General features: G+C 41.1%; 3 protein-coding genes across 14 annotated transcripts in view; 2 read left to right on the top strand and 1 right to left on the bottom strand.

Annotated features, from left to right (window-relative positions):
• LOC148657355 (arf-GAP with SH3 domain, ANK repeat and PH domain-containing protein 1-like) overlaps positions 1 to 9,316 on the top strand; it is a 156,936-nt gene extending 147,620 nt beyond the window's left edge. For all 5 annotated transcript variants that reach the window (XM_088643475.1, XM_088643477.1, XM_088643479.1 and 2 more), the window contains 3 exons: positions 3,274 to 3,767; positions 6,007 to 6,129; positions 7,120 to 9,316. In XM_088643475.1, the coding sequence (XP_088499601.1) occupies positions 3,274 to 3,767; positions 6,007 to 6,129; positions 7,120 to 7,194 (692 nt within the window). In that variant the 3' untranslated portion in view covers positions 7,195 to 9,316. The remainder of the gene's footprint in view (positions 1 to 3,273; positions 3,768 to 6,006; positions 6,130 to 7,119) is intronic.
• A 1,561-nt stretch (positions 9,317 to 10,877) lies between these two features.
• On the bottom strand, positions 10,878 to 14,702 carry eef1a1l3 (eukaryotic translation elongation factor 1 alpha 1, like 3). Its single transcript, XM_088643480.1, has 7 exons — positions 14,423 to 14,702; positions 13,952 to 14,131; positions 13,484 to 13,780; positions 13,238 to 13,388; positions 12,285 to 12,541; positions 11,340 to 11,574; positions 10,878 to 11,222 (listed from the first exon to the last, which is right to left on the bottom strand). The coding sequence occupies exons 1-7, from the start codon at positions 14,564 to 14,566 to the stop codon at positions 11,107 to 11,109; spliced, it is 1,380 nt and encodes a 459-aa protein (XP_088499606.1). The 5' UTR covers positions 14,567 to 14,702; the 3' UTR covers positions 10,878 to 11,106.
• A 2,276-nt stretch (positions 14,703 to 16,978) lies between these two features.
• The window catches only part of fam49ba (family with sequence similarity 49 member Ba), a 67,833-nt gene continuing 59,822 nt past the window's right edge, over positions 16,979 to 24,989 (top strand). For 2 of the 8 annotated variants that reach the window (XM_088643492.1, XM_088643486.1), the window contains exon 1: positions 16,989 to 17,114. The gene's annotated coding sequence lies outside the window, so the exon portion shown is untranslated. Of the gene's footprint in view, positions 17,115 to 17,351; positions 17,395 to 24,989 lie in introns of those variants that run through there. The other 6 variants (XM_088643490.1, XM_088643483.1, XM_088643487.1 and 3 more) reach the window with 6 other exon arrangements.

Consider the following 24,989-nt stretch of genomic DNA (forward strand, 5'->3'; position numbering starts at 1 on the left):
ATGTGTGTCTCAAGTGGATTTCGTTCCTTCTTCATCCCCCGCTTAAGTGACAGCATAATCCATCTCGGCCTACATTTAAAATAACCGATGAGCAAACTTAACGCTGATACAAATACAAATATGACTGATACAAATACAGTGTGTTAATTCAATGATTTCATGTCATGTTAAGAAAACAGAGTGAAACTGTTACATTTTACTGAATCTTAATCTAAAACTACAATCTGTATATCATATATACTGTATACAGTATAAAATTCAATACAAAGCAAACAATTATACTGACAAATGATAGAGTATATATAGTCAATGTAATCTATGTAATCATTTAAATTGTAAATCAATTGAATTAATTAAATTTAGTTCTGATACCTTGTCAGGATCATGGTTGGCTATGGCTCAAACTAAGGATGACACTTCTACAGTGTTTATCTTCGTAGTAATTTATTCTTGTGTCTGCCATTATTGTTATCCATCCATTTTCTAACTGCTTCTTCCAATTCAGCGTTGTTTGGGCAAGCAAGATGCACGGCGGGATAAACCCTGGCTGGGACGCCAGTGGGTCTCAGGACGGAAAGACACAGACAGACATTCACGCACACTTACACCAGGGCTAATTTCCCCAGGAGCCAATTAACCTGCCAGTATGTTTTTGGAGTGCGACAGCAAGCCGGAGGACCGGCAAACATGGAGAACATCCAAACTCTAAACCGATAGCGCTTCATCTCCAAAATTGAGGGTCACAGCGAAACGAGGCAGCAATTCTGACCATTGCGCCATTGTGATGCCCATTATTATTATTGTTGTTTTTGTTGTTGTGATAAGTTCCTCTCACCGGATATTTTTTGCCAGTATTTTGTAAATCCAGATCTCAACAAGAGATCGAAGCGATTTACCCTAACACCTTACGAAGGATGTGTGCAGTGCCCATTAGTGCGATCTTCTGCTGATGGATGGCCTGGGATAACCAAAAGGTTATGATCAAATCCCTTTTTGAGTGTCCCTAGTGCTTCAACTACAGTATGACGGGCACAACTCTTGTCTTCACATTCCACATCCCGCTGATCTCAGCTTCCAAGTCCTTGTATTTACTCAGTTCCTCAATTTCTTTAATCATGATGTTCGAGTCATCTGGAATGGCTATATCGATCAGCAGGCATTTTTTCTCTTTCTTGTAATGCAGCACAATGTCAGGACGGTTTGCTAGTATTTTTCGATTTGTGAATATGTGCACCTCCCACATGACGGTAATATCAGCGGTCTTGACAACCTTTTCGGGTACGTGTTCGTAGTACTTGCCAGGCACTTGTATCCCCAGATGCTTGCACATTGTCCAGTGGATATAGCTGGCCACCTTGTTATACTGGTATACTCAGACGGTGCAAGTGTTGTACGGCCAGCAATAGTATGGCTAACATGTTCTTCTGCCTTATTGGACATTCTGCATTTGCTATCAACTGGCTGTTTCAAGATGTTCTTCTGGTGGTATCTGGTGTTGAGTGCCTGGTCCTGAGCTGCAGTAATCAGGCTTTCTGTCTCTCCTTTTAGACTAGAACTGCGTAAACATGCCAAAGACGCCTCTTTATTATTATTATTATTATTATTATTATTATTATTATTATTCATGGTGGTGCAGTGGTTAGTATTGCAGCCTTGCAGTCCTGGGGGCCTGGGTTCAGTTCCGCACCTGGGATGCGATCTTAAAGCTGCTCTAGGTGTGGCATGGCGAGAGGCAGAGCCCTTCAAACACCAGTCGTTGACCATTGGTGATTTGATCAGCGACGGCTGCCGGTGGGCTTCCAGTCATGTTACAAATAGGATTCACCTCCCTGCCTCCAGAGACTGAGGCAGAGGAGGGGTGACAGGACAGCCTTATTCAGCAAGGCTGACCTCTGCATGCATATTTCTTTGATTTGGGAAGCTAGCAGGCAATACAGGCTTACTTTGCTCATCCATTGCCCTTGAGGGACTGGGAGTAATAGCGACAATCCCGGAGGGAGTTGGTCGCTTCAAAGTCTTACCGCTTGACTTGAGCTGCGTGTCTTGCCCTTGTGATTACAAGCTACACTGCAAGTGGAATGAAGTGGCTGCATGCTTAGATATTGCAGACTGACTGAGTGCAGAAGGTGGTGGCAGCTGCAATGGCCGTGGCAGAGCACAGTCTAAGTGCGTTTAGTGTTCCCTCTGGTAATATTTCCAGATTGCAGGCTGGGGGCGCCAGGAGTGCAGACATCTGTTAGTAAATGAAGCCTGGTGGCACAAGGCAAAGGCTGTATGCCCACTCGGTGTCCATGGCCAAATTGAGCGCAAAGTGCGGTCCATCCCCGACTAAAGTCAAAGAGCAGACTGGCTGGGCGTCATGAGTGCCAGCAACTGTTACATACTGTATATCTTTGTTGAATGTTTGTGGGTTGTGAAACACTGATGGTGACTGGAGGGTGTCTGCTATGGTAGAGAAGACACTACGGAGCCAGGAGCTCTAATCTCTGTCCGTTGTGGGATATGGAATATGTGTGACATTCAGAGATCCTAAGTCTAGCTATCACTCCAAAACAGCATGAAAGACACAATAACTGACAGCAGCTAGGTTAATAACACAGAATACCTCAAATCTAGGGTGAATACCCCAGAAGGAGGCCATATACAACACTATCCTCGGAGGAGAGTGCGTGAAGAGGGGAATTATCTCTAAGGTTAGAGTGGAAAGTATGCCTGACCATCTGTGGAGGAAGGGGTGATGTCATGGACCTGCCTGGATCAGCCCCAAAGTGTAATCCACACTACACAACATACAGTAACAGAATGTTCACCCCATGTGTTTTGGGGTTTCCTCCCATGGCACAAAAACCTACTGGTAGTTTAACTGGCTATTGGGGAAAATTAGTTCCGGTTGTGAGCGTGTGTGTTTGTGTCTATGTGTGACTGGCTTCCCGTCCAGGGTGTATCCTGCTTTGCGCCCTTTGCTTGCCAAGATAGGCTCCGCCTCCCCTGCAATTGATGATAATAATGATGATCTGGGAGCTTACAAGGTAAACAGCATTAGGTTTTTCTAATCTTTATTGTCCCATATAAACAGTGAGAGCAAAGTCCCATTTCTAATGATGACCTGGAGATATTTTTGAATTGTTTATATGTTTAGATGAGTGACATCAGTCAATTATTTGTTCATAAACAAAGAACTAACGGAAAGGGTTACCGATTTGAAATTACTTTCGTTCTAATCATCACAGCAACAACAAGGCCAATCCGTAAATGGTGTTCCTTCTCTTGCAGTGGCATTAAGAAAAATCGACACCATCCATCACCCTTCCATAGATAAGTCCAACCAGCAGCCCGATGTGTTTCAGAAGTCTCCCCAGGCTGCAGAGATCCCTCCGAAAGTTCCCTTGCCAGAGAAGCCACAGCCAGGGGACCTGCCCCCCAAGCCGCAAATTGGGGATCTGCCGCCCAAACCAGGAGAACTGCCTCCCAAACCCCAGCTCTCTGACCTGCCCCCCAAACCGCAGCTCGGAGACCTCCCTCCGAAGCCTCAGGTCAAGGACCTTCCTCCCAAACCTCAGCTGTCAGAGGTACCCCCTAAACCCCCAGGTACAGACACCCCTCAGAAGTCCCTCCCTGGAGAATCGGCACCCAGACCACCGCCTTCTGACAGCCCTGGATCCAACCAGCTGGGCGAGGCCGCTCCCAGACAGCTCTCGGAGGACACCAATGGCACACCACCTGCCGTGATGGAGATGCCAGTTCCTCTGCCCAGGAAAATCAACACGGTCAGTGAAGAACCTTCCTTGTCTGCCATTTTAAGAGCCGGGAGGCTGAGAGAGTGGGGCTTTGAACAGGCAGTTAGTTGTAGGGAAACCTGAGATTGAGACTCAGATGTCCTCTGTCAGTCCTGAATTCTCTTGAATCTCCTTTCAGTACGCTTTCAGTACAGGTACTCACTCTGAGTCTAGGTTGAGCTCTGTGTGCCCAGATGAATCAGTTAGCCATACAGTAACTCTATTAACATCACAGCATCACCTTCGGCTTCCCAGGCACCTGCAGGCCAGCAGTGATGTCAGTGAGAGACCTGTTGCTCCTCTATTATGTTATTTGTAATCTTGGAACTGAAAATGATTTTTTTCCCATGTGTGTACCCTCACAATTTGGAATTGGCAATTGCTGAGCAGTTTGTCTTACCTCTATGACTTCTGCATCAGCAGTGAGAGATCAAGGACTATTCATGCACCCCTGCTGCACACCCTCTTAGCTACTTGTCACACAAGCTACATCTGACATGATGCGTGATGGCACACTAAATCTCACGGCTGGAAATGGCTGAATAGCATTTACTGTTGAATAGCAAACTCAGGATACCCAAGCCAACTCAAGCCTGCTCAACCCTAATGGAACTAAGCCCTTTGGGAATCCTAGATGAAGCTGACTAATGAAACAGCCAAGTCTCAACTTACTAGTGTCTGTGCAGGGCTTAGCATGTGCTCTTTTACTGCTCAAATGCCATAGAAATCCTTTAAACTGCCATATTTGTAATGCGAGGGATGCAACTTACCAAGAGCGAAATAACTGGAGGAGAGGAGGAGAGGAGAGACATAACTTAAAAGGTAAAAGGTAACTCTGCTTCGCTTTTCAGGCATGAGACATTAGTTCCCTAAAAAAAGGTTTTTTATTGCTCAGACGTCATTCCAGTTTAATTATATTCTAGAAGTGATTCTTATAGAATATGCAGAGATAACTGACAGTTCTTTATGTGTACTGTAGGTTAGATTGGTAAATGCTCAAAATCCAATAAAAATTATTACTAAATTAGATCAAGCATCTGATAAAGCATAATTTGTGTTGTGTTGCCCAAGAGCCAAGAGAAATCCAAGTGAGTTTTCTTATTACTTTTAGTGGTTTGGAGAAAAAAGTTTTCATTCTGGCTGGGGTTGATAGAAGAGGAAATAGGTCAGGGAAGAGAAGTGAACTTGTCAAGTTTCTGTGCCCGTCTCAGATTTTGGACCTTTCTTTGGGACTATTCAAGCTGGTGTTCAAAGTGCTAAAGACATATTGACTGCCTTAAAGTAACTTTTTCCTATCCCTTTCATGACTTAATGGCTTACATTGAGTACACCATTACAGCTACTCCATACTAAAGATCAGCTACTGTATGTTATTGAAAATTGTGACAGAAACATGATGTTTAATCTAATTTCCTCATAAAATTAATGGGGTAAGACAGGAATAAGATTTGAATACTTTTAAATGTACTCATCAGTGATCTGATCTTGGCATTATTCCACATTGTCACAGTAGTTGGAATAAGATACCAGGATTTACCACGTACTGTACTTGCCTGCATCAGAACGCCTTAATTATGGAGCTGCTAAGCAGACGTTCTGGGGGAGGTCAAATTGTAATTTTGCACATCTGCTCTCTTAAGCAGACAGAACGTTGAGAACCAAATACTGCATGACTTATACAAGCTCTAAAAGGTCAACAAATTAATAAAACCACATTTAGTGGGTGTATGTGTGTGTTTGCGCAGGAGTTCAACCAAGTGCAAAATAATTTTTGCTGGAAGTTTTTAAAGTAATAACAAATGAGTTAAAACAACAAACACATACAATGACACAAAGGGCTATTGGGTATGAAGTCATGATAGTATAGTCCCTTTGAAAAATCTGGGTAGATAGTGCCATCCAGTGTGCCTTCTGAGTGAACACTTTGTTTTCCAGGATGTAATTGTATTTTTTGTAACTTAGAGACAATATTTTCACAGTCAACAATCAGTCCACCACAATGGGATCTAAGTTTGTCTCGTCTCGTTTCAAGTGTGACGTAATGGTATTGCTGAAAGTACTTTGTTTAAGCTTTGTCAGAATCCCATCTAAAACTGTGCTTGTGGAAACTGAGTGCGCCCGGAGTGGAGTCATGGGCATTTAATCGGAACTCCTCTCTTGTGGATTTGAGCTCTGAAACTATTTACTGGTATAGCATACTGGAAAGAATAAAGGAGTGGTCTGCTTCCAGGGCAAGAACAAAGCAAGGCGGGTCAAGACTATCTATGACTGCCAGGCCGACAACGATGATGAGCTGACGTTCGTGGAGGGAGAGGTGATTATTGTTACTGGAGAGGAGGACCAAGAGTGGTGGGTGAGTACAGAAAAAATTTAATGACAAAAATTAGGTCATTAACTAATACTTTAACCGTTACAATAGATTTTTTAGAATAATAGACTTTGTGGCAAGAAGTCTAAAGTTTATATCTCACTTCTGATTTTACAGAAAAAAGAACATAATAATCATTCCTAACATTTATGTAGCACTTTTCTGGACACTTCACGCAAAGTGCTTTACAGGCAATCCCCACCTGGATGATGCGACGGCAGCCATAGTGCGCCAGTATGCTCACCACACATCAGCTAACAGTGGGGAGGAGAACAGAGTGATGAAGCCAGTTCATAGTTGGGGATTATTAGGAAACCACAATAGGTCAAATCCAAGGGGAAATTTGGCCAGGACACCAGGGTTAACACTCCTACTCTTTTCAAGAAGTGCCCTGGGATTTTTAATGACCACAGAGAGTCAGGACCTTGGTTTTATGTCTCATCTGAAGGATGGCGCCTCTTTACAGTATAGTGTTCCTGTCACTATACTGGAGCATCAGGACCAAAACACAGACCACAGGGTGAGCGCCCCCTACTGGTCCCACTAATACCACTTCCAGCAGCAACCTTAGCTTGCCTGGAAGGTCTCCCACCCAGGTATTGGCCAGCCTCACACCTGCTTAGCTTCAGGGTTGTGCCAGTTGTGATTTGCAGGGTGATTTAGCTGTTTTGACTATCTTGTTATGAGCACAAAAGAGCATGTCTCCTGTATGACATTAACCATCTCAGACTGGGATTTGTTAGGGACCACATGTCACTGGGGCTGAAAGTGGACCTTCTCTAACATTAAAGACGCTTGTTTGGAAAACAGCAGAAGTTTCACAGGCCTTAATTATTAGTCCATATTGCCGTCTTACTGGGGGTAATTTGTAGATATCAAACTAAAGAAGGAGTGAGGGATCTAGATTCAAACACTTGTCCTGCGCGAGTGCGGAGAGATCTTTGAGTGTTCGGTTTTATGTGCTTTTGTTCACAGATCGGGCACATTGAAGGGCAGCCTGAGAGAAAGGGCGTGTTCCCCATGTCTTTTGTTCACATCCTTTCTGATTAGCGACCAGCTGGACCTGCACAGGGCACATCATTCATGCACCGCACTATGCTTCCTTCCTGCAAAGAGTAAGACTGCTGCCACCCCACAGCCCTGGGCACCTCATTGTGTATATAGCAGCTGTTAAAATAATAAAAGAGAACGAGAAACACAAAAGACAAAATAAATCATGTAGGTTCACCTTATGAGGTGTAAAGTACATACATATTGTAAATATACTGTGTTATCCTGCCTTTGCCAGTATTATCATAGCCTTGGAACCTGGCCTTACTGGGTTTGCTGTAGCCATCCTTGGAATCTAGCACTTACGTAACATCTCTGTCTTTGCTGTTCAGCTGTATGTATGTACATACATATACATATATATGCATATACACTCATACAAAAAATGCCCTGCCTGCGCTTACAAAGCTTGGGCAGTCTTGTTCAAAGTTCTAACCCGTATAAGCTTGACTGTCTTAACGTTAAGATCATCTCTGTGTTTCTCAGTAACATTGCAAGATCAGGAAAAACAGACACATAAAGGAATAAATTAGTCTTTAAGTCTTCACCTCTCTCTTAAAAAAGAGAGTGCAGGACTGAAAAATGTGGTAAGATGGTTGTGTAACTTCCACAGAGCTTACCAAGAATGCACGTCAAAGGATGAAATATATATTCATTAAATGTATTCCTAATCCTCGCTTGCATAATATTTTTTTTAATGAATGTGCTTCGTATACACTGTCACAAATGTCCAGACAATATCAGCATTAGCGACAGCTGTCAGACTACTTGAAGTCGTTCCATCTTTAGACAGTCCAGAAGATGGCAATTTTGTTTTATATTTTTCACCTACTGTCCTAAGCTGGTTGCACTAAAAATCCTTCAAATTTGCATGGATTTCTTAAAAACTTTGTATATTCTGTCTCTTTCATGACTTGTCCGACTCTGATTAGAAACTGGAACGTTCCTTTGGTGAAGTGGCTCTGGTATATGTTCCTATCTAGTTTCATGATACAAGTTGTATTGTGATCCAAACGAAATGATGCATCTCGCACCTGAACATCTTGCGAAATTTCCTGTCATTCGCAAGTGAGGGCATTTCCATTTTGTTCTGGAGGTGCACTCTGTGTAACGGCATCCCTCTGGTGTCTGGACACCTGCCTGGAGCTATCTGGCAGGATAGCGTATACATGCACATATACAGTATCTAGGTATTACAGTGTCCTAGCATGTGGTCTTCTCTGGAAGGTATGAGGACATTATTAAACTTTTGTGATATATTGGATTGTGAAATATGTTTTTAGAAGCTCAGCAGTGGCTGGCGAAGGTATTAATAGAATCATGCTGTACCAGAATCTTATTGTGCCTCATTAATTGTTGTATTTTATTTAACTGTGCAGGGGAATGAGCAATTTGCATTAGCTATTAAAATCCTTATTGTATTAACAAGAAACAGTACATTGCTATATGAAAGCTTCCAGTGTTATTTAATGTTCCTGGTCCATTACATTTTAAAGTTAACGTATATGCTGTATATCCATTTGAAAGTGTGTGAAAATTCACTTCAACAAGTATTGAAAATAAAATAATTTTTATATGTAGAATACAGTTTGTCCCATAGCTGGAAATTCAAAACTGGATTTCAGATTATAATTTCCAAAAAAACAAATTTCCCACCTGTTAAACAAATTAAATATAAACCTTGGCAAGAATATACCCAATTAACAATTTGTGTAGATGTTTAGGCTTGGACCGTGTTAATATTTCTTTAAAAAGAAAAGAAAAATAACAGGAGTGCAATTGTATTTTAGTGAATATTTATTTCATCCAGAAGAACGATGGGGGACTCTCTCTCAGAGGAGCCTGTCAAATGTCAACTTCTGCACAAGGATCTTTTTTTTTTTTAAGCTGTTCTGTTGTAAATGGCTCTGGATATGCTTTTAAATGGGTTTGCCATGACTGTTTTTACATATTTAATTGTGAGAAATAACTGGACTAGATGTAAACCTTCAGATTTGACTTCTGCTCAGCTGCCAGTTCCGGTTCCAGTATTGAGTTGTGCTGTTTGAATAGAGCAGTCAAGAAGGACTTCCACCCTGTCATTCCATTTTATCAATTAATAAAAGTTTTATGTTGAAGAAAATGACTTCATGCCTCTTTTGTACCCAACAGCCCTGATTGGCAGTGAGGCTCATCCATCCATTTTTTAACCTCTTGATCCAAGGCAGGGTTGTGGACACCAGAGGCTGTCAAGCAATGGGCGCAAGGCAAGATGTATCCAAGACAGGATACTGTACCAGTACATCACAGGGCACATACTACCACAGACATAATGCATAACCACACCAGGGCCAATTTTGCTGGCAGCCAATTAACCTATCACTATTGTCTTTGGACATGGAAGAAAACTGGAGCCCCTGCAGGAAATCCATACAAACATGGAGAGACCATACAAACTCCACAGCGATAGCACCCCAGCTCCAGAATTGAATCCAATGCTAACCACTGGGACACCAGCCATAAGAGGTCTTTATCTTCAAGGTCTAAGGTAAAATGGAGCACTGGGCAGTTCAAAGTAAATCTAAAGCTCTTCCTCATGCACAGTCATGGTATTAGGAAGTTTAATAAATCCCTGTTACTGGTAAAGGGCATCAATTACAACCTTTGTCTTCAGAGGTTGACAAAGAAGGATATTTTAAAACTATTTGATTTGGCAGGGTAGTGCAGTGATATTCACTGGACTGTAGGGCTTCCCCCCATGAGAACTCAATACATGTTAAACTGTGCATTGCATTAAACAGCTTTTTCACAGTCTTTAGCTACCAAGAAGCTGAAATTACACACTGAAATACCTCCGAGTACTCCGGCAGAGGTACTTAAAACTCTACTCCTGTTTAATTAAGCTTTTTTCCAGTTGCTTTAAGCTTTTACAGGGGTACTGCAGCATCTCCATCTACAGTATATTTGAATTAGAGATATTAAATTGAGCTACTGTACATCTGACAGATTAGCTCTCGCTTTGCCATCATGATCTGCCCATTTGAAGGAAGCAAGTAGGCCTTTAGCACTGGCCTTCTTGGTAACAAGAGCTATTAAAGCCAACAGAAAGACCATTAAATTGCGATACAAAGCAAGAAAACTCCCAGGGATGTAGCTAAAGCTTAAAGCAATAAACTGGTTATTGCAGAAGGCTTTTCTGGGCTTTAGTTTTAAGTTCAGCAAATACCAAGGAGACATACTCAAGTTTCTTTAATCTTCTGGGTGGTGCCAGAGAAGATGTACATGTATTGATGATTTTTGTAATTTAGTACCACATCAGTCTTTGAGCCCATCACCTTCAACATATTCCACTCCCATTTCCCAGTTTTGAATACACTATTGTAGGGAGATGTAGGCCAGTGTTTAAGGACAAGTGAGCCCATTTTCTAATCAGATCATTAGAGACCATTTCTCTACTGCTTAGAAAAAAAGCAAAGTCTGCTTGGGTTTAATCAATAAACCCACCCTTTCCAACAGCAGCTTAAAGTCACTTCTTCAAACCTTGTAGATTAAGTATATACTGTTGGACCATATATACTTTGTTCAAATCCTGGGAGAAACTTAAATATTGAATCCTCCATCTACAGAATAGGGTAATAAGGAGGGGGGAGGGAAATCTTAAAACTACTCCCCACCTAAACTCTATAAATGAGTAGACAAAATGCTCCAGTGAGAATTTTATTTACTGAACAGAGCTCAAACCACATTTGGAACAGATTCCCCATAATCAAAGCCACAAAATGAAATTGAAAATAAACAGCTTCCTGTACTGCAAACTTAAAGTGCTTATGTTAACAGATTCACAAAACCCCCATGGTCTAGAACCAAGAACTCAGGTCAGACTTTCATTCACAAGCTCTGAAACATTTCTATCCAGCACAGTCAAAAACAAAGTTATGTAAGGGATTGGGTTTTCTGGACGGATTTCTTTGGGTTCCCATTGACCTTCTGTACCGATTTGATGACCCCAACTGCAATGGTCTGCCTCAGGTCCCTGGCAGCAAAACGACCTATCAGAAAAAAAAAAGGAAGTGGCATTTTCATTAGGAAAACAAGATTCCTAGAGTGCAAGGAGCAGAGATGTCACAAACATTCCTATGATGAGAATAGAAATTTACAGTGCTCACCTAAAGGAGGATAATTGAAGAAGCTCTCAACACACATTGGCTTGTTTGGTACCAGGTTGACAGTAGCAGCATCTCCAGATACCAGGACCTGAGGGTCATCTTCAAGTTTCTGCCCAGACCTCCGGTCAAGCTTCTCCCTCAGCTCCGCAAACTTGCAGCTAATGTGGGCTGTGTGGCAGTCGACAACTGGAGAGTAGCCTGCTTTGATCTTGCCAGGATGGTTCAAAATGATAACCTATTAAGAGGAGTAGGGGAGGGCAGCAGTAAATGTGACAAAGGTGGTCAAATGACATTTCTCCTCAGTTCCACCTTGAAAGAATGTTGAATAGTATACAAATGGCTTCCAAACTTAGTCCTCAAATGAGAACAGTTCTTGAGACTAAAATTGTTACAGGGTTCACACTAAATTACACATTTTTCCCAGTCATTTGACCTTTCAAGAGCTGAAAGCAAAAATCTAAAAAGTGTGCCCCTAACAAACCTAAATTAGCCTACGATTAAGAACTGGAATGACCTCTTGGGGACCCTGGTTGGGGATCAAGAAGGTGCCATTTCATTAAATGGAAATCCTGACTCTTCCAGGTTCAATTCTAGTGTACCATCTGTTTGGAGTTTGCATGTTCTCCTCAAGGGGTGATACCATTTCCCTCTACTTCCTAAACCCGCAATCTTTGTCCTCCCCAAGAGCGACCGCTGATCCCGGTCTGCTGGCTGAATAGGGCTCAAAATGCCGAATCCTGATAATTTGCCATGATGCATGCGAAAGACTTCATAGTCCTTAAAGATCACATGACACAAATCAATAGGTTTAGGAATGGGAATGTTTAGGAAGTTTAGAAGGAATGTCACCATGAGCTATTTCTGCTGAAAAGGAAGCATTGGCATCTAGGAGATCTCATTGCTCTCTAGGACCAGAGGTTGACCATGTTGGATCAGAAGGGGTACCTGTGCAACAAAGCTGGAGACATCAGAGGGAGGGTCATGCTGAGCATTCCCCGCCACGTCCCCACGCCGCAGATTTTTCACTGAAACATTCTTGATGTTGAAGCCTATATTGTACCCAGGGAAAGCAGTCTGGAGGCCTTGGTGATGCATTTCTATTGACTTAACCTCTGCAGTAAGTCTCGCAGGCGAGAAGGTCACCATCATCCCTGGCTTCAATATCCCCGTCTCAATTCTTCCTACTGGTACAGTACCAATACCTGGGGACATTGGAGAAGTGATAGGGATGCAAGAGTGTTGAGCATTTCCATCAACCGTACAATTGCAGTCCTTTTAAGATGTAAACCCTGTAATCCATTAAAAAAAAAAGACATTTAGGACTACAATGTTTGGATTTATAAGTTCAGTTATTTTTAGTCCTTGAAGCAATAAGCATAGAATGGTTACAATCAGCCTCAATACCATTGACTCTTATTCAGATGTTACTCAAAGAGCAGTTTCTTGTACTAGGAAGTGTACAAAGCAGATAAGCTTCCGAGATTGTAAACAACTGGTTAAGTCCAAAAGCACTTCGTGGGTAAAAAACAAAGCTCATCAGGGTACCTGTGCTAAAGTACCCATGATAATATTAATGCCATTAGGAATACATATGCACCTTTGCATCTTCACACTTAGTTGTGGGTTAAAACATTGTAAATCATGCATTAGCTCTCCCCATTTGAGTCATTCTCTACTAGAATCTCACAAAAGGATGCACATTATAAAAAGGGAGATGACTAAATGGGAAAGAAGTCCGTTTCATTCCTGTATGACCAGTGTAAGACCAGACTGCCTTTCCAAACATTTGGCAACTTTGAGCAATAAACCCAGCTGCCATGCTGGCACATTCCTGGCTTGACCTGCAATGACTGCATAATGGATACTGTGAACTTCAAAGGATAGGTTAGAAACAATACCTCCTATCTTATAAACATCCTGTAAGGGCAACCTCAGGGGTTTGTTGACTGTGCGCACTGGGGGCAGAATCGAGTCCAGGACTTCAAGTAAGGTTTTGCCATTTGCATTGCCTTCCTTCCGTTTAATTTTCCACCCTTTAAACCAAGGCATCTTTTAAAAGGGAGGGGAGAAAAATAAATACACCATAAAAAGCCTTATGAGAAGATGTATGCCACAACTCAAGGATAAGCCAACATGCTAAATACCTTATTGGAGGGAGTCAGCATGTTCTCTCCAGCCCATCCAGAAACTGGCACGAAGGGCACTGCTGTAGGGTTATAGCCTATTTTCTTCACGTAGATGGTCACATTGCGAACCACCTCATCGAAGCGCTTCTGGCTATAAGGGGGCTCCGTCACATCCATTTTGTTGACGCAGACAATGAGCTGCTTAACACCCAGCGTGTAAGCCAGCAAAGCATGTTCCCTTGTCTGGCCATTCCTGGAAATACCAGCCTCGAATTCGCCTCTGGCCGCAGAGACCACTAGGAGCGCAGCATCAGCCTAGAAGAGAGACTCAATCCGTACATACAGCGATAAGGGGGGTACAGAAGGTAACCAGAACACCCATTTAAAAAGAACGTAGAATGACCTACTTTATGCAATTTGCACAACATTAGGTTAAAGTGCATCTAGACTAATCCATCTGGCCCAGTGTTTAAACCGCGAATTCACCTGCGATGTTCCGGTGATCATGTTTTTGATGAAATCGCGATGTCCCGGTGCGTCGATGATGGTAATGTAGAATTTGTGAGTATTGAACTTCATTAACGAGATGTCGATGGTGATGCCTCTCTCTCTCTCCGCCTTCAGTTTATCCAGAACCCAGGCGTATTTAAACGAGCCCTTTCCCATCTAGAAGGGGATACAGTAAAGTGGTGGTCCTTGCTGAATTTCATTTCATTTTTATATACCGTAAGTGACGCAGATCAAACTTTACTTTTTTGGTCCTGTTTTATCATATATTAACATACTCAGAGCCGTTAAAAAGTCTTGCAATTACCAGTAGATTATATGGAACACTTTAGACGTAAATAGTTCCAAAAAAGTGATGTGCCAAAAAACCCTACACCGCTCTTTATAGCCTACTTCACGATGGAATACCGTTAAATTCTAAAATAGTTTATGCATCAATAAAGGCTGTACCTGGCTTGCGGTCTTCTCGAACTTCTCGATAGTCCTGGGGTCTACTCCGCCACATTTATAAACGAGGTGACCAGTGGTAGTGGATTTTCCACTATCCACATGACCAATGATCACAAGGTTAATATGAATCCTATCCTTTGGCATTGTAAGACTACACCTAGACTTTCGTCTCTTCAGCTGGTTTACAGTTATACAAAACTTTCTATTAAAGAATTGCGTTCTCTCCTTTTCTCTCACGACAAAGGCTTTCGTCTGAGCCGACCCTTTTTTATAAAGCCTGAGACCTATTACATCACCTTGTTAAGTACAACGAGCGAATCATTACACTCACCTGTACTTGTCAGCGGATCTCGATAAGAACTGACCTCAGAGCATTTTAAGGAATTTAAAATGATACATGTGTGAGGGAAATCTGCCTTTTACGTGTGATTGGCAATAATGTAAAATGCTAACAACTCCGGATACAGATGCTCTATTATGAACATAGTTATCAAATATGTTTTTAACGTATTGGTACTTTTTGCATTATTATACTAGTGAATCAAAAACATCCGGCAATAAATTGCCTTGCATCTTTTCTGCCCAATTTGTTGTGCTCATTATATTGAAATGTTAATCCAGTACTAAAGCGTGTTTAGCTGGATTAGTATGTATTAAGACAATTGGGATAATAATTAGTAATTCCTCCCATCATATTGGACTATTCGAACAGATGAGGAATACTACTGAAACAGACCCGCTGGGTGACGCGCGACAGCTATGGTGAGCTCGCAGGTCAGCAAGTCAGGAGGGAAGTGAGATATTAACTATTGAATTTACAGGGACATTCTGGAGCTGGATTGTGCAAGCCAAAACTGAAATTTGCACAGAACCCCTGCTTTAGCACTCCTATACTATTACAGTGTCGTGGGATCTTCTTCGAAAGATAAGGTCTATCTTTTGCATGTCGTGCAGAATTATCGGGATTCGGCATTTCGAGCCCTATTCAGCCAGCAGACTGGGACCAGTGGTCCCTCTCCGGGAAGACAAAGATTGCAGCTGTTTAGGAAGTAGAGGGAAACGGGATCACCCCTCGAGTAGAACATGCAAACTCCAAGCAGATGGTACACTAGAATTGAACCCAGAAGAGTCAGGATTTCAGTTTAATGATATAGCACCATCTTGGTCCCAACCAAGGTCCTAAGAGATTGTTCCACCTTCTGGTTTGTGCTCAAGCTGTGTTCGTAATCGTAGGCTAATGATTTCAGTTTGTTAGGGGTACATTTTAGATTTGCTTCCAGCTCTTAAATGACTTTAGTAATTGGTGTTAACAATTTCTCAGTTTCAAGAACTGCTCTCATTCAGAAGTAATCTGAAATGTACAGTAACCAACTGGACCTCTGCAGAAAAAAGCTCATTGTGGGAGTGGTTGATACACGGCTGTTCCCTATTTTGGTTGAAACATCAAGCGCGAATTGATAACCGCTCTAGAGCACAGCATTTCCTGTCACCATACTAAGGCATTTGTTGTCAATTCTGATCCAAGGAAAGACCGCCACCTACTGGTCCACCAACTATTTACAGAACCACAGAAATTAGATTAACGCACATGTCGGAGGCAAACTGAAGACAAAAATGTAGCTTTTCACTAACATTAACAGCCCAAATACCATGCTGCGATGTGTGTCCTGGCAAATCTACTTTATGAAACGGCAACACTCTACGTTCCTTAGGAATTAATATATTTGCATGCACAGTTTAATTACGCACTGATCAAAGCACACCAAAACGTAGCACTAGTATTACAGCGCTGATATTGTATTTCTGTAAACATCTACACATTTCTGCGTTTTGAGCGCGGAAGGACAGAATCGCTGCACCACGTCAAGCAAGAGTACTGTAGATGCTCATATCTGTGCAGATTCTCTACGCCCCAGTCGTGGTTGCAAAAAGGAACTGCGGGCGACCGTATGCTGGCGTCAACCAACAGTGTGTCGTAGAGGTCAAGTGGCCTTAATAATTACGTTATTTTAGCGGTATTGTTTTTGTTATACACATATAGTACAAGCACTTGCATCACCCTAGATAATAATTCACGGAAGCTTCGAAAAGCCGGCACTATACTACTATCCTATACTACGAGGACGCAACCAGTGGGTGATCTCCGCAGTGCGTAAAAACGACTTTTCTGCGGGCGCTTAACTGTATTTACGATTCAGGAACTGAAGTTTTAGTCTTGGCCCAATTAATCTAATTCAGTATCTTTAATGTCAGGGTCATTAAAATACATTTCAACAAGCTGTTGTGTTTTCTGAAAAAAAGGAAAAAAGGGGCTTACAAATACAAGCAAATTAAAAGTGTGACCCGAGGACAAATCTTTTTCAGTTAACTAGCGGCCCGTTCCTCCCTCAGTTGTTCTTATTTACATTCATATTAAAATCGGCTCTCTGAGGCTTCAGATGTGACACCTCTTCCTCTACCGACTCTCTGAATGAATCAATTCCTTTTATAGTTATCGCCTGTCTCTCTGGCTGTGTCCGTGCTGTGTCTGAACCTGTGTAACTGTATCACAATGACGTTAGAAATTGGCCAACCCGGAAACTGCAGACAGCTGAAAGAAGCACCGCTGCAAATTTCTCTTCTGCAAGCCCACTGTGATCGCGGAACGGAGACTTCCTTATTCATTCTCCGTTCATTGATTTCTGTTTTAAAGGTATGTTTTAAAGCTGTATTTTTGTAATTCATTTGCTAGGCAGACTGTTTGTTAAATTTTACTTTGTTTCCTGATCTGTAATTACCGACAAACTAGTGTGTTTGTAGTACTAGCATGCTTTAGAGATGTACCGTTTTTATGCGAAGGTACTGGATGAATTGCGTGACCCGCGTGTGGTCCGGTAACACGGAGCAAAGGTTATAACTGAAAAAAAAACCTGCATCTTTCACTTTGCAGAATTTCTTCGTAGAGAATCAGATTAGCTAATGTCCTTGGTGAGGTATGTATGTCGTTGGGCTGTTAACTCTTCAATCCTTTCTGATCAATGTTTTTTCTGACGAGCAGTAGGTTTAATATTAGTTTTTCAACTATGCATTCCTTTATTTCAGTATTTTTATAGTCAATTTGTAAGATATTCCTTAAGTATTGACCACACACTGATAATCGGGTCAGTATTTTGTTGAAGGCAATCAGAAGCATTTAAGCAAAGATAAAATGCTTTCTCACGGAACGTGGACTCTTTCCAAACACATGGGCAGATCAGGGTTATTTTTTAAAGACACGCTTGATCAGATTCTATGGATATTGTTGAAATTACTTCTAACTGTTGTAATCAAATTACACTAAAGTACTGCATCGTATACTGCATGCAACCGACGTATATACAGTATGAAGCCTACAATCCTAACTCTCCGTTTTAAAAGTAAACACATTTTCATGTCCCTTCAAAAAAATTTTCGTGTTGTTTTATTTCATATACATGTTCCGTAAAGCAGATTATCTGCACATCTCAATAAATCTGACGAACGTTTTGTCTCTACACGAAAACGCTTAAAACGGCTCAGTCAGTTACTTCCTTATAGGCAAGGCACGCCTGTTTTTTCAGTTATGCTGTCCCACGATTAATTTTTCCTGTATCTTTTAAGTTCCTTCATTCGCAAATAAGCCTGAATTTCTTTAGTTTCCCTAATGTAATAACTTATAATATTGATTCGAAAATCTGCCATTTCAAATTTGCAATAATTGTATTCTAAAACCTTAACTAGTAGCCGAAAAAAATCATTATATACATTCAGAATTATATTCTAATAAATGATTCTAATAATGCTTTAATACCTGTATATGATGCAAAACAATGTATTATTGTCGTTGTATTGTTATCACATTGGTCCTTTTAAAAATGTAACAAAAGTGTTGTGTTTAATAATGAGGATATGGTACAGTATTCTGTTTACCAAACAGACTTAACTTGAAACAGACTGAATAAAATGACAACTGTTTGCATACTGTAAAAATGTGAAACTTTGTTGACTTTTTATATCACATATAACAGATTTCAGAAAAACACAACATTAGTTTAAGGAACTGATCAGACTTAAGAATGGTAAACCATTTCAGGTGTGATCATAGGAGAAAGAAAGAGACTCTATTTATCATTTAGCATGATGTTTGTGCAGTGCATGATGGGAACTGAAGCCAGGGACAGCATAATCATTACATTTCAGATGTGACTGAGACCATAAAGGTTTGCTTTGATATAGCCACAGGGTGTATTTAGTTTGAGAAGAAACACAATAGGTGTTTTTTTTTAATTGCAGCAGCAACACGCTGTATACATGTAACATATGGTAAACGTGATTAGTCATTAAACATTCCAGTGACAATGAATACAGTTTGATTCTTTATTACATTGAAGAGGTTTGTCCATGTCCCATATGAAATATATCACTTCACAGTTTGTGATTATCACAGCAGAATATGAACTTTGCAGGACCTCCTTTATCTTGTTCGCAGTCATTACTGTACCTTGTGTTGAATCAATCTCTTAAAGTGAAACAATTCACTCATTTGTTGAGATCAGGAAGTTTGAAATATTCATGACTTGTCAGTCATGTGATTTGGCTAAGTGCCACATATACATTTTGCTGAGACCATATAAGATCAGATGTGAGTTTGCACCCTGCTGGGTTGGAAATAGCTGATTGATTTGCATTTTGTTCCACCCCAGGTTTCAGAGCAAGTTAAATTAAAGACACAGGGACCAGGTCAAAACAGACGTGTTTTAAAGACTACTGGTGAGATAAAAGTGTTTAACCCCTTCCCTAACATTCAGATGGTCACAAACACATAAATCCACAGACCCTGAGGTGACATGAAAAAATGTTTTGCATGCAAGCCCTAAATAGGGCAGACATGGCTTAAAGACTCACACAAGCCACTTCAGTCTTTCTTGAGGAGGAAGTGATGTGCCTGTGGGTTTGAATCTCAAGATGTGAACACATTTTTTCACTACTGCGGGAGCACTGTCATGTTAGTTAGGTGTGAGGAAACAAAAATCTCAATAAACTTTATTTCTTTATTTATGTTCAACTTATGTTTTGACAATGAAAAGCGTTAGTTAAAAAATGTTTTTGTGCAGCTTGCTTAAACTGTATGTCAGAGTGTCAGAGTGCATTTGACCTAAATTCAGTCACTTTTGCATGCACAGCTGCTGCACACATGCGTATACATTTTGCAAAGAAGCAGGCTTTCAGTACTTCATAATAAGATCCTGCTCTGGATGAGCTTGCTCTCTCCCCTCTCTGTGGACAAGGGTTCTTCTCGGTCTAGGTGAGCTTGCCTCACTGCGGATCAATCAAGCAGCGGATCTATGGATCTGTGAGGTGTACAGTGATCCCATGTGCTGGGTGACTGGCAGATGAGATAGGAAAGTGCAAAGGCGAGAATCTCCCACACAGGGTAACTGCACAGGCTGCTGTAGCCAGGTAGAGACTCAGGAAGTTAATGCATTCTGAGATTGAGATCATGCAGGTGGGGGTCAAAGCCGGTGAATCACAAAGCTAAATCACTAACAAGAGTTCCTGTGAGTAGTCAGGGTCCAGAGAAGCTAGGGTCAAATCCAGGAAAACCTTAGCAGGCATGAGAGGAGAATCCAAGCCAAAGTCTTAAGGAAACAATCGGGGTCCCAGCATGTAAGCAGAGAAGAGTATCAAGCACAGGGGAGATTCAGGAGTTAGTAGTAAGCAAAGCAGTCTGGATTCCAATGTAGCCAGAACAATAATCCTCAAAGGGCAAAGACAAAACCATTACAGATGTTCAAGCTCTGTGAGATCAGAAGTTTTACATACTGAACTGCTTGAAAAGGGCATGATCGTCAGTCGTCTTCAGGTGGTCCGGGACTCCTGTCAATTGGTATCTACGGCAGCTGGACCTGAGAGACAGGTTGGAAGCTGGTGTAACTGGCTGCCACATCAATGCTAACTCACCCCTCCGCCTGTTAGTGAGGGCAAGGATGACATCTTTGAGGTGTTCGTGCATCTTCTGTGTGCAGTGCTGTTGGAAAAGTCATGCTCCTGGTGAAGTTTACGGTACGGTACTGAAGTTTAGGGAAATGCTGAAAGAACACAAGGAGATCAATTAGTCTCTGTTCCTTTTGCTGTTTTGTCCATGTACAGTATATATATATTGTGCAAAAATTGATACATCTTAGGTTTTTATTACTACTATATAACTGCCACTTTGGGTTAACAATTTTGGTGTATCAATCACAAATCTGTGGTCCCTGTGAATGGAGTTCCGCTCTCACTAGAAGGATTATGTACTGTATATAGATATCAGGCACTGTGTAAATTGTGGTAGCCAGACACTTTTTTGGTCAGGTTATTAACATTGGCAATGGAAAGATCACTAAATGAGTTTTCCTAAAGTGCATTTATCAAGCAACTGTGGCCCACAGTTTAAATTTCACTTTGATCCTTAAAAAGACATTTCAGGGTCTTGTATATTGCTTCTTGCAAATACTATAACTTTCTATAGTAATTCCTGAGTTATTATGCCTGGTATTTCCAGATCTTTATATTACTTTTGACTGTAGTCTCTGTCAAGCAATACCATCAGCTAACAAAAAGAAGCTTTTCCAGTTCTTCTTTAAAAAAAATGCTGAGCGCGGAAGCAAAACGGGCTATTGTTGTAGTAATGAGGAGAACAGAAAAGGTCACTGTCGAACCATAAAAAAAGAAAAAAAGGAGAACTTGGATAAAGGTTGAGTATAGCAGACTTTGGAGGCATGCACACTATCACCTTATTGCAGTTTGGAAGCTGACTCAACACAAAATTCAGAGTTTTTATAGTGATAGAATAAAAATGCTATAGCCAAAATTCATGTGAATGAGGAAGTCATGGGCCACTGTATGCCTTTGTTTAGACTTTTCCCTCACATTTGCAGTTCCATCAAATTGAGCGAGATAATACTAAGCTCTTTACATTTCAGATATTTTATCCCCCCCTTTTAAAGACGTGTTGACACAGTGTAGTCATGCAGTTTAAGCCAATGAAGTTTTTTGACAGTTTTTTCCACTAGGCAACTGGAAATTAAAATGTGTGTTCCTTTTTTTTAAAATTCTGACACTGTGCTATTCTTAGACTGTAAAATGACAGTGTTTTGTGGCTGAAGTGCATAAGTCACTGAAGACTTATTTTTCTTCTTTTGTGTACTTCTAAATTTAAGTGTTCTGTTTGTGGTGCAGCAAGTCCCGGAGTTGAATGTTTGTCTTCTGCTAATGTTATTGATCTGGAGTTCTACTCTGTCACACCACTGTGATGCTCTGCTTTTGTGAAGTGCTGCTCTGGACGTCACTTTGAAGGTGGAATAAAATGCCTGCTGAGCACCACTTTCTTAAACACACGCAGCACTGCATCTCTTTCAAGTCTGTACTAGGGGAGCTTCTCATGTTCATGGCATTTCCTTTAACACTGTGGCTCTGAGCATCTACAGTACCATGTGGTGCCCCCCTGAAAATGTTCCTACTTTCCATTTGTACATCTGTGAATATACATACTATATCACACAAGGACAAATGCACATAGGCGTATGTTATATATTGTTGTGTTTTATTCAGGAAAAAAACAGGGTAGCCAAGTTTAAAAATAAGTTAATAATATATTTATAATAATTCCTTATACCTATGTAGTGATTTCCTGGACACTCCATTCAAAGTGCTTCACAGGTAATGGGGACTCCCCTCCACCACCATTAATGTGTAGCATCCACCTGGATGATGTGACAGCACATAGTGTGCCAGAACGCTCACCACACATCAGCTATCAGTGGGGAGAAGAGCAGAGTAATGAAGCCAAGTCATAGATCGGAATTATTCAGAGACCATGATTGGTAAAGTCCAATGTGAACTTTGGCCAGGATACCGCGGTAACACCCCTATTTTTTTGAGAAATGCCCTGGGATTTTTAATGACCACAGAGAGTCAGGACCTCGGTTTTACGTCTCATACGAAGAACGGCGCCTTTTTACAGTATAGTGTCCCTGTCATTATACTGGGGCATTAGGACACACACAGAGTGCAGGGTGAGCGCCCCCTGCTGCCCCCACTAACACCTCTTCCAGCAGCAGCCGTAGTTTTTCCCAGGAGGTCTCCCATCCAGGTACTGACCAGGCTCACTTACTGTACCTTCAGTGGATTGCCAGTTGTGGGTTATGAGTTGCAGGGTGATATGGCTGTTTTATGGCCATTTTAATACTCATTTATTGGATTGAGGTTACTATTTTATAAAAGTAACAATTACAAATAAATGGCACGTGACATAGAAGTATCAAGCAGTGACATTGTAAAGATAAAATAACGTATTATAATAATAATAATAATAACGTTGGTTGATAAAAATGTGGCCAAACACAGTTTAAGTGAGGAATAAAAGCCTCTAGAGGTTTGTCTTCCCAAAGGAAGCTCTTTATCAACATCATTTCCATGGAAAGCACAGATGGCAGTGTGTTATCATATATGTTAAAGCTTTTGGATAACTGGCAACATTTTAAAAAACAATGTGTTTCACATTGACCAGATGTTATAAGTGATTCATACAGACCAACGTCTTTTATTTGAGGCTCATCAAAATGTGCTATAACCGCTTGCTTATACTATAGATACTTGTGACATTTACTGGTTAGGGCTCTGGACACAGTGTCACAGAAGTGTGAGTTTAAGCATCTGATGTAGACATTACTGTTGTATCAAAGAGCAAAGTGCTTTATTCAGCATGCTCCACCCCACCCGGCTGTACAAATGGGTACCAGCATTGCAGAGAGGTGCTGGGTTATTCTTTGTCGGATTAACAGAGGGAAGCTTGTACTCTCAACTCACTTCTGGTTCTGAATTTCCAAACTAATACCCTAGTATGGTGACAGTGGTTACTGGGGTGTAGGAGGTGTCGTCTGTCATGTGGGATCTTAAACCAGAGTCTGGAATACTTGGTTGTTAGAGATCTCTCTGTTCATAAAAGTAGGGGTGAATGGGTAAATTCTGAATGGCTAAATTGCAACCTGGTCTTGCAGAGTCTGACTTTCCTAAAGCCTTAATTCAATTGTTGAAGTCTCCACGCGATGTGCTGTTTGGTGGGGTTGCAGGCCAATAATAACTGTGTCTAAAATCATGGATAAAGTTTGCCCCCTGTTACTAGCTTCTGAGGTGCAAAGCACAATTTAAACACATCTGTTACACAAAACCATTATTAATGATACAAGATGAGGATAAATTTAGGTTCTGGTCTATTTATAGGCTTATGAAGAAGACATTAATCTTAACTGAACACTTCTGCTCTTTGAAGTTTTCTGATGGTTATGAAGTAAGCTGGTGCTGTGCTGTATATTTACAGCATCAGTCCTCAATAGATGTAGTGCCACTCAGCCATGGTCATCTGGATTTGGAATTATAAACCCTATTTTTTTCTCAAAATGCATGTACATGTACAGCCCTTTGACAGATGAACAAGCGCCCCTCTAGTATGATTAAACCGAAAAAAATCGCTTGGTGTAAACCAAATTCAATTGAAAGCATTTAGTTACTGTAAAAGTGTTAGAAACAGAGTGCAGGCCGTGATACTTGACACATTTGTTTTTGTTTCCTCTGCTGTGAAGTTTTGAAACGTTTAAAAAAAAAACTCAGTGATGGTAGGCTGGCAGAAGGGGAGCCACAATTCAGAACCTAGGCTAAGATTCCTTTGTAAAGAATCTCAAGCAGCTTTTGCGTAAGCTAATTTTAATGCCTTTTTAAAGCCTGCACCAACTTGACACGGTAATGTGTTTTCACTTTAATCTGACTCCAACTTCTGTTTGTACTGTCAGCCGTCCGCTGAATCAAAGGTGGATTAAAGCTGATCTTCACACATACTGCTGCATGCCATGGCTGTCGCGTGGTGTATTTGTGAACAAAGTGCTCTAACTCTTGCATTCTTAAAACAGAGCTGGGGTGGTGCTTTGTGTACTGTAAGGAAAATATACACTGTCTTGCAGAAGTATTTGGCCCCTTTCAATGATGTCCCATTTCGTTGAATTACATGCAGCATGCATTGAAATCAAAATGTGAATGCTCAAAACTGAACACATTCATGGGTGGAAAAGTGAAAATGTCAGCTGAAATGGCAAACAAAAATAAAAAAAACTAAAGAAATACATTCAACACCTGATTGTTAGCACGTTGGTAGCAGTTTCAGCTCTGATTCTTTTTGTGTAGGTCTCTACCCACTTTGTACAATGGGAGGGTGCACTTTTCACCCATACCTCTTTGCAATCAAATTCATGAAAAGTGAATATTCATCCCAGATTTACAGCAGGGCTTTAGCATATTGAAACATATTTAAGATTCACTTCTACTGTGAAGGCATGGATTAGTATTTCTGCCTTACAGCACTTTGGCCCTGGGTTCAGTTCCCATTCTGGGGGGTGCTACCTGTGTGGAGTTTATTTGTTCTCTGTTTATGTGGGTTTCCTCCTACAGTCCAAAATATATTGGTAGGTTAACTGGCTTCTGGGAAAATTGGCCCTAGGTGTGCGTGTGTGTATGTCCATTTTGCATATCTGTGTGT

Source organism: Lepisosteus platostomus, chromosome 8 (assembly GCF_059453375.1).
Source record: "Lepisosteus platostomus isolate fLepPlt1 chromosome 8, fLepPlt1.hap1, whole genome shotgun sequence".
Taxonomy (NCBI): domain Eukaryota; kingdom Metazoa; phylum Chordata; class Actinopteri; order Semionotiformes; family Lepisosteidae; genus Lepisosteus; species Lepisosteus platostomus.

Bases quoted from the DNA above. Each gene is read 5' to 3' on its own strand.
- eef1a1l3 (XM_088643480.1), bottom strand. From the start codon at position 14,566: ATGCCAAAGGATAGGATTCATATTAACCTTGTGATCATTGGTCATGTG. The intron at 14,132-14,422 runs GTACAGCCTTTA...ATCCCCTTCTAG, and splicing joins TCGAGAAGACCGCAAGCCAG to ATGGGAAAGGGCTCGTTTAA. The intron at 11,575-12,284 runs GTACCCCTTCTG...TCCTCTTAATAG, and splicing joins TCTCCAGCTTTGTTGCACAG to GTTATCATTTTGAACCATCC.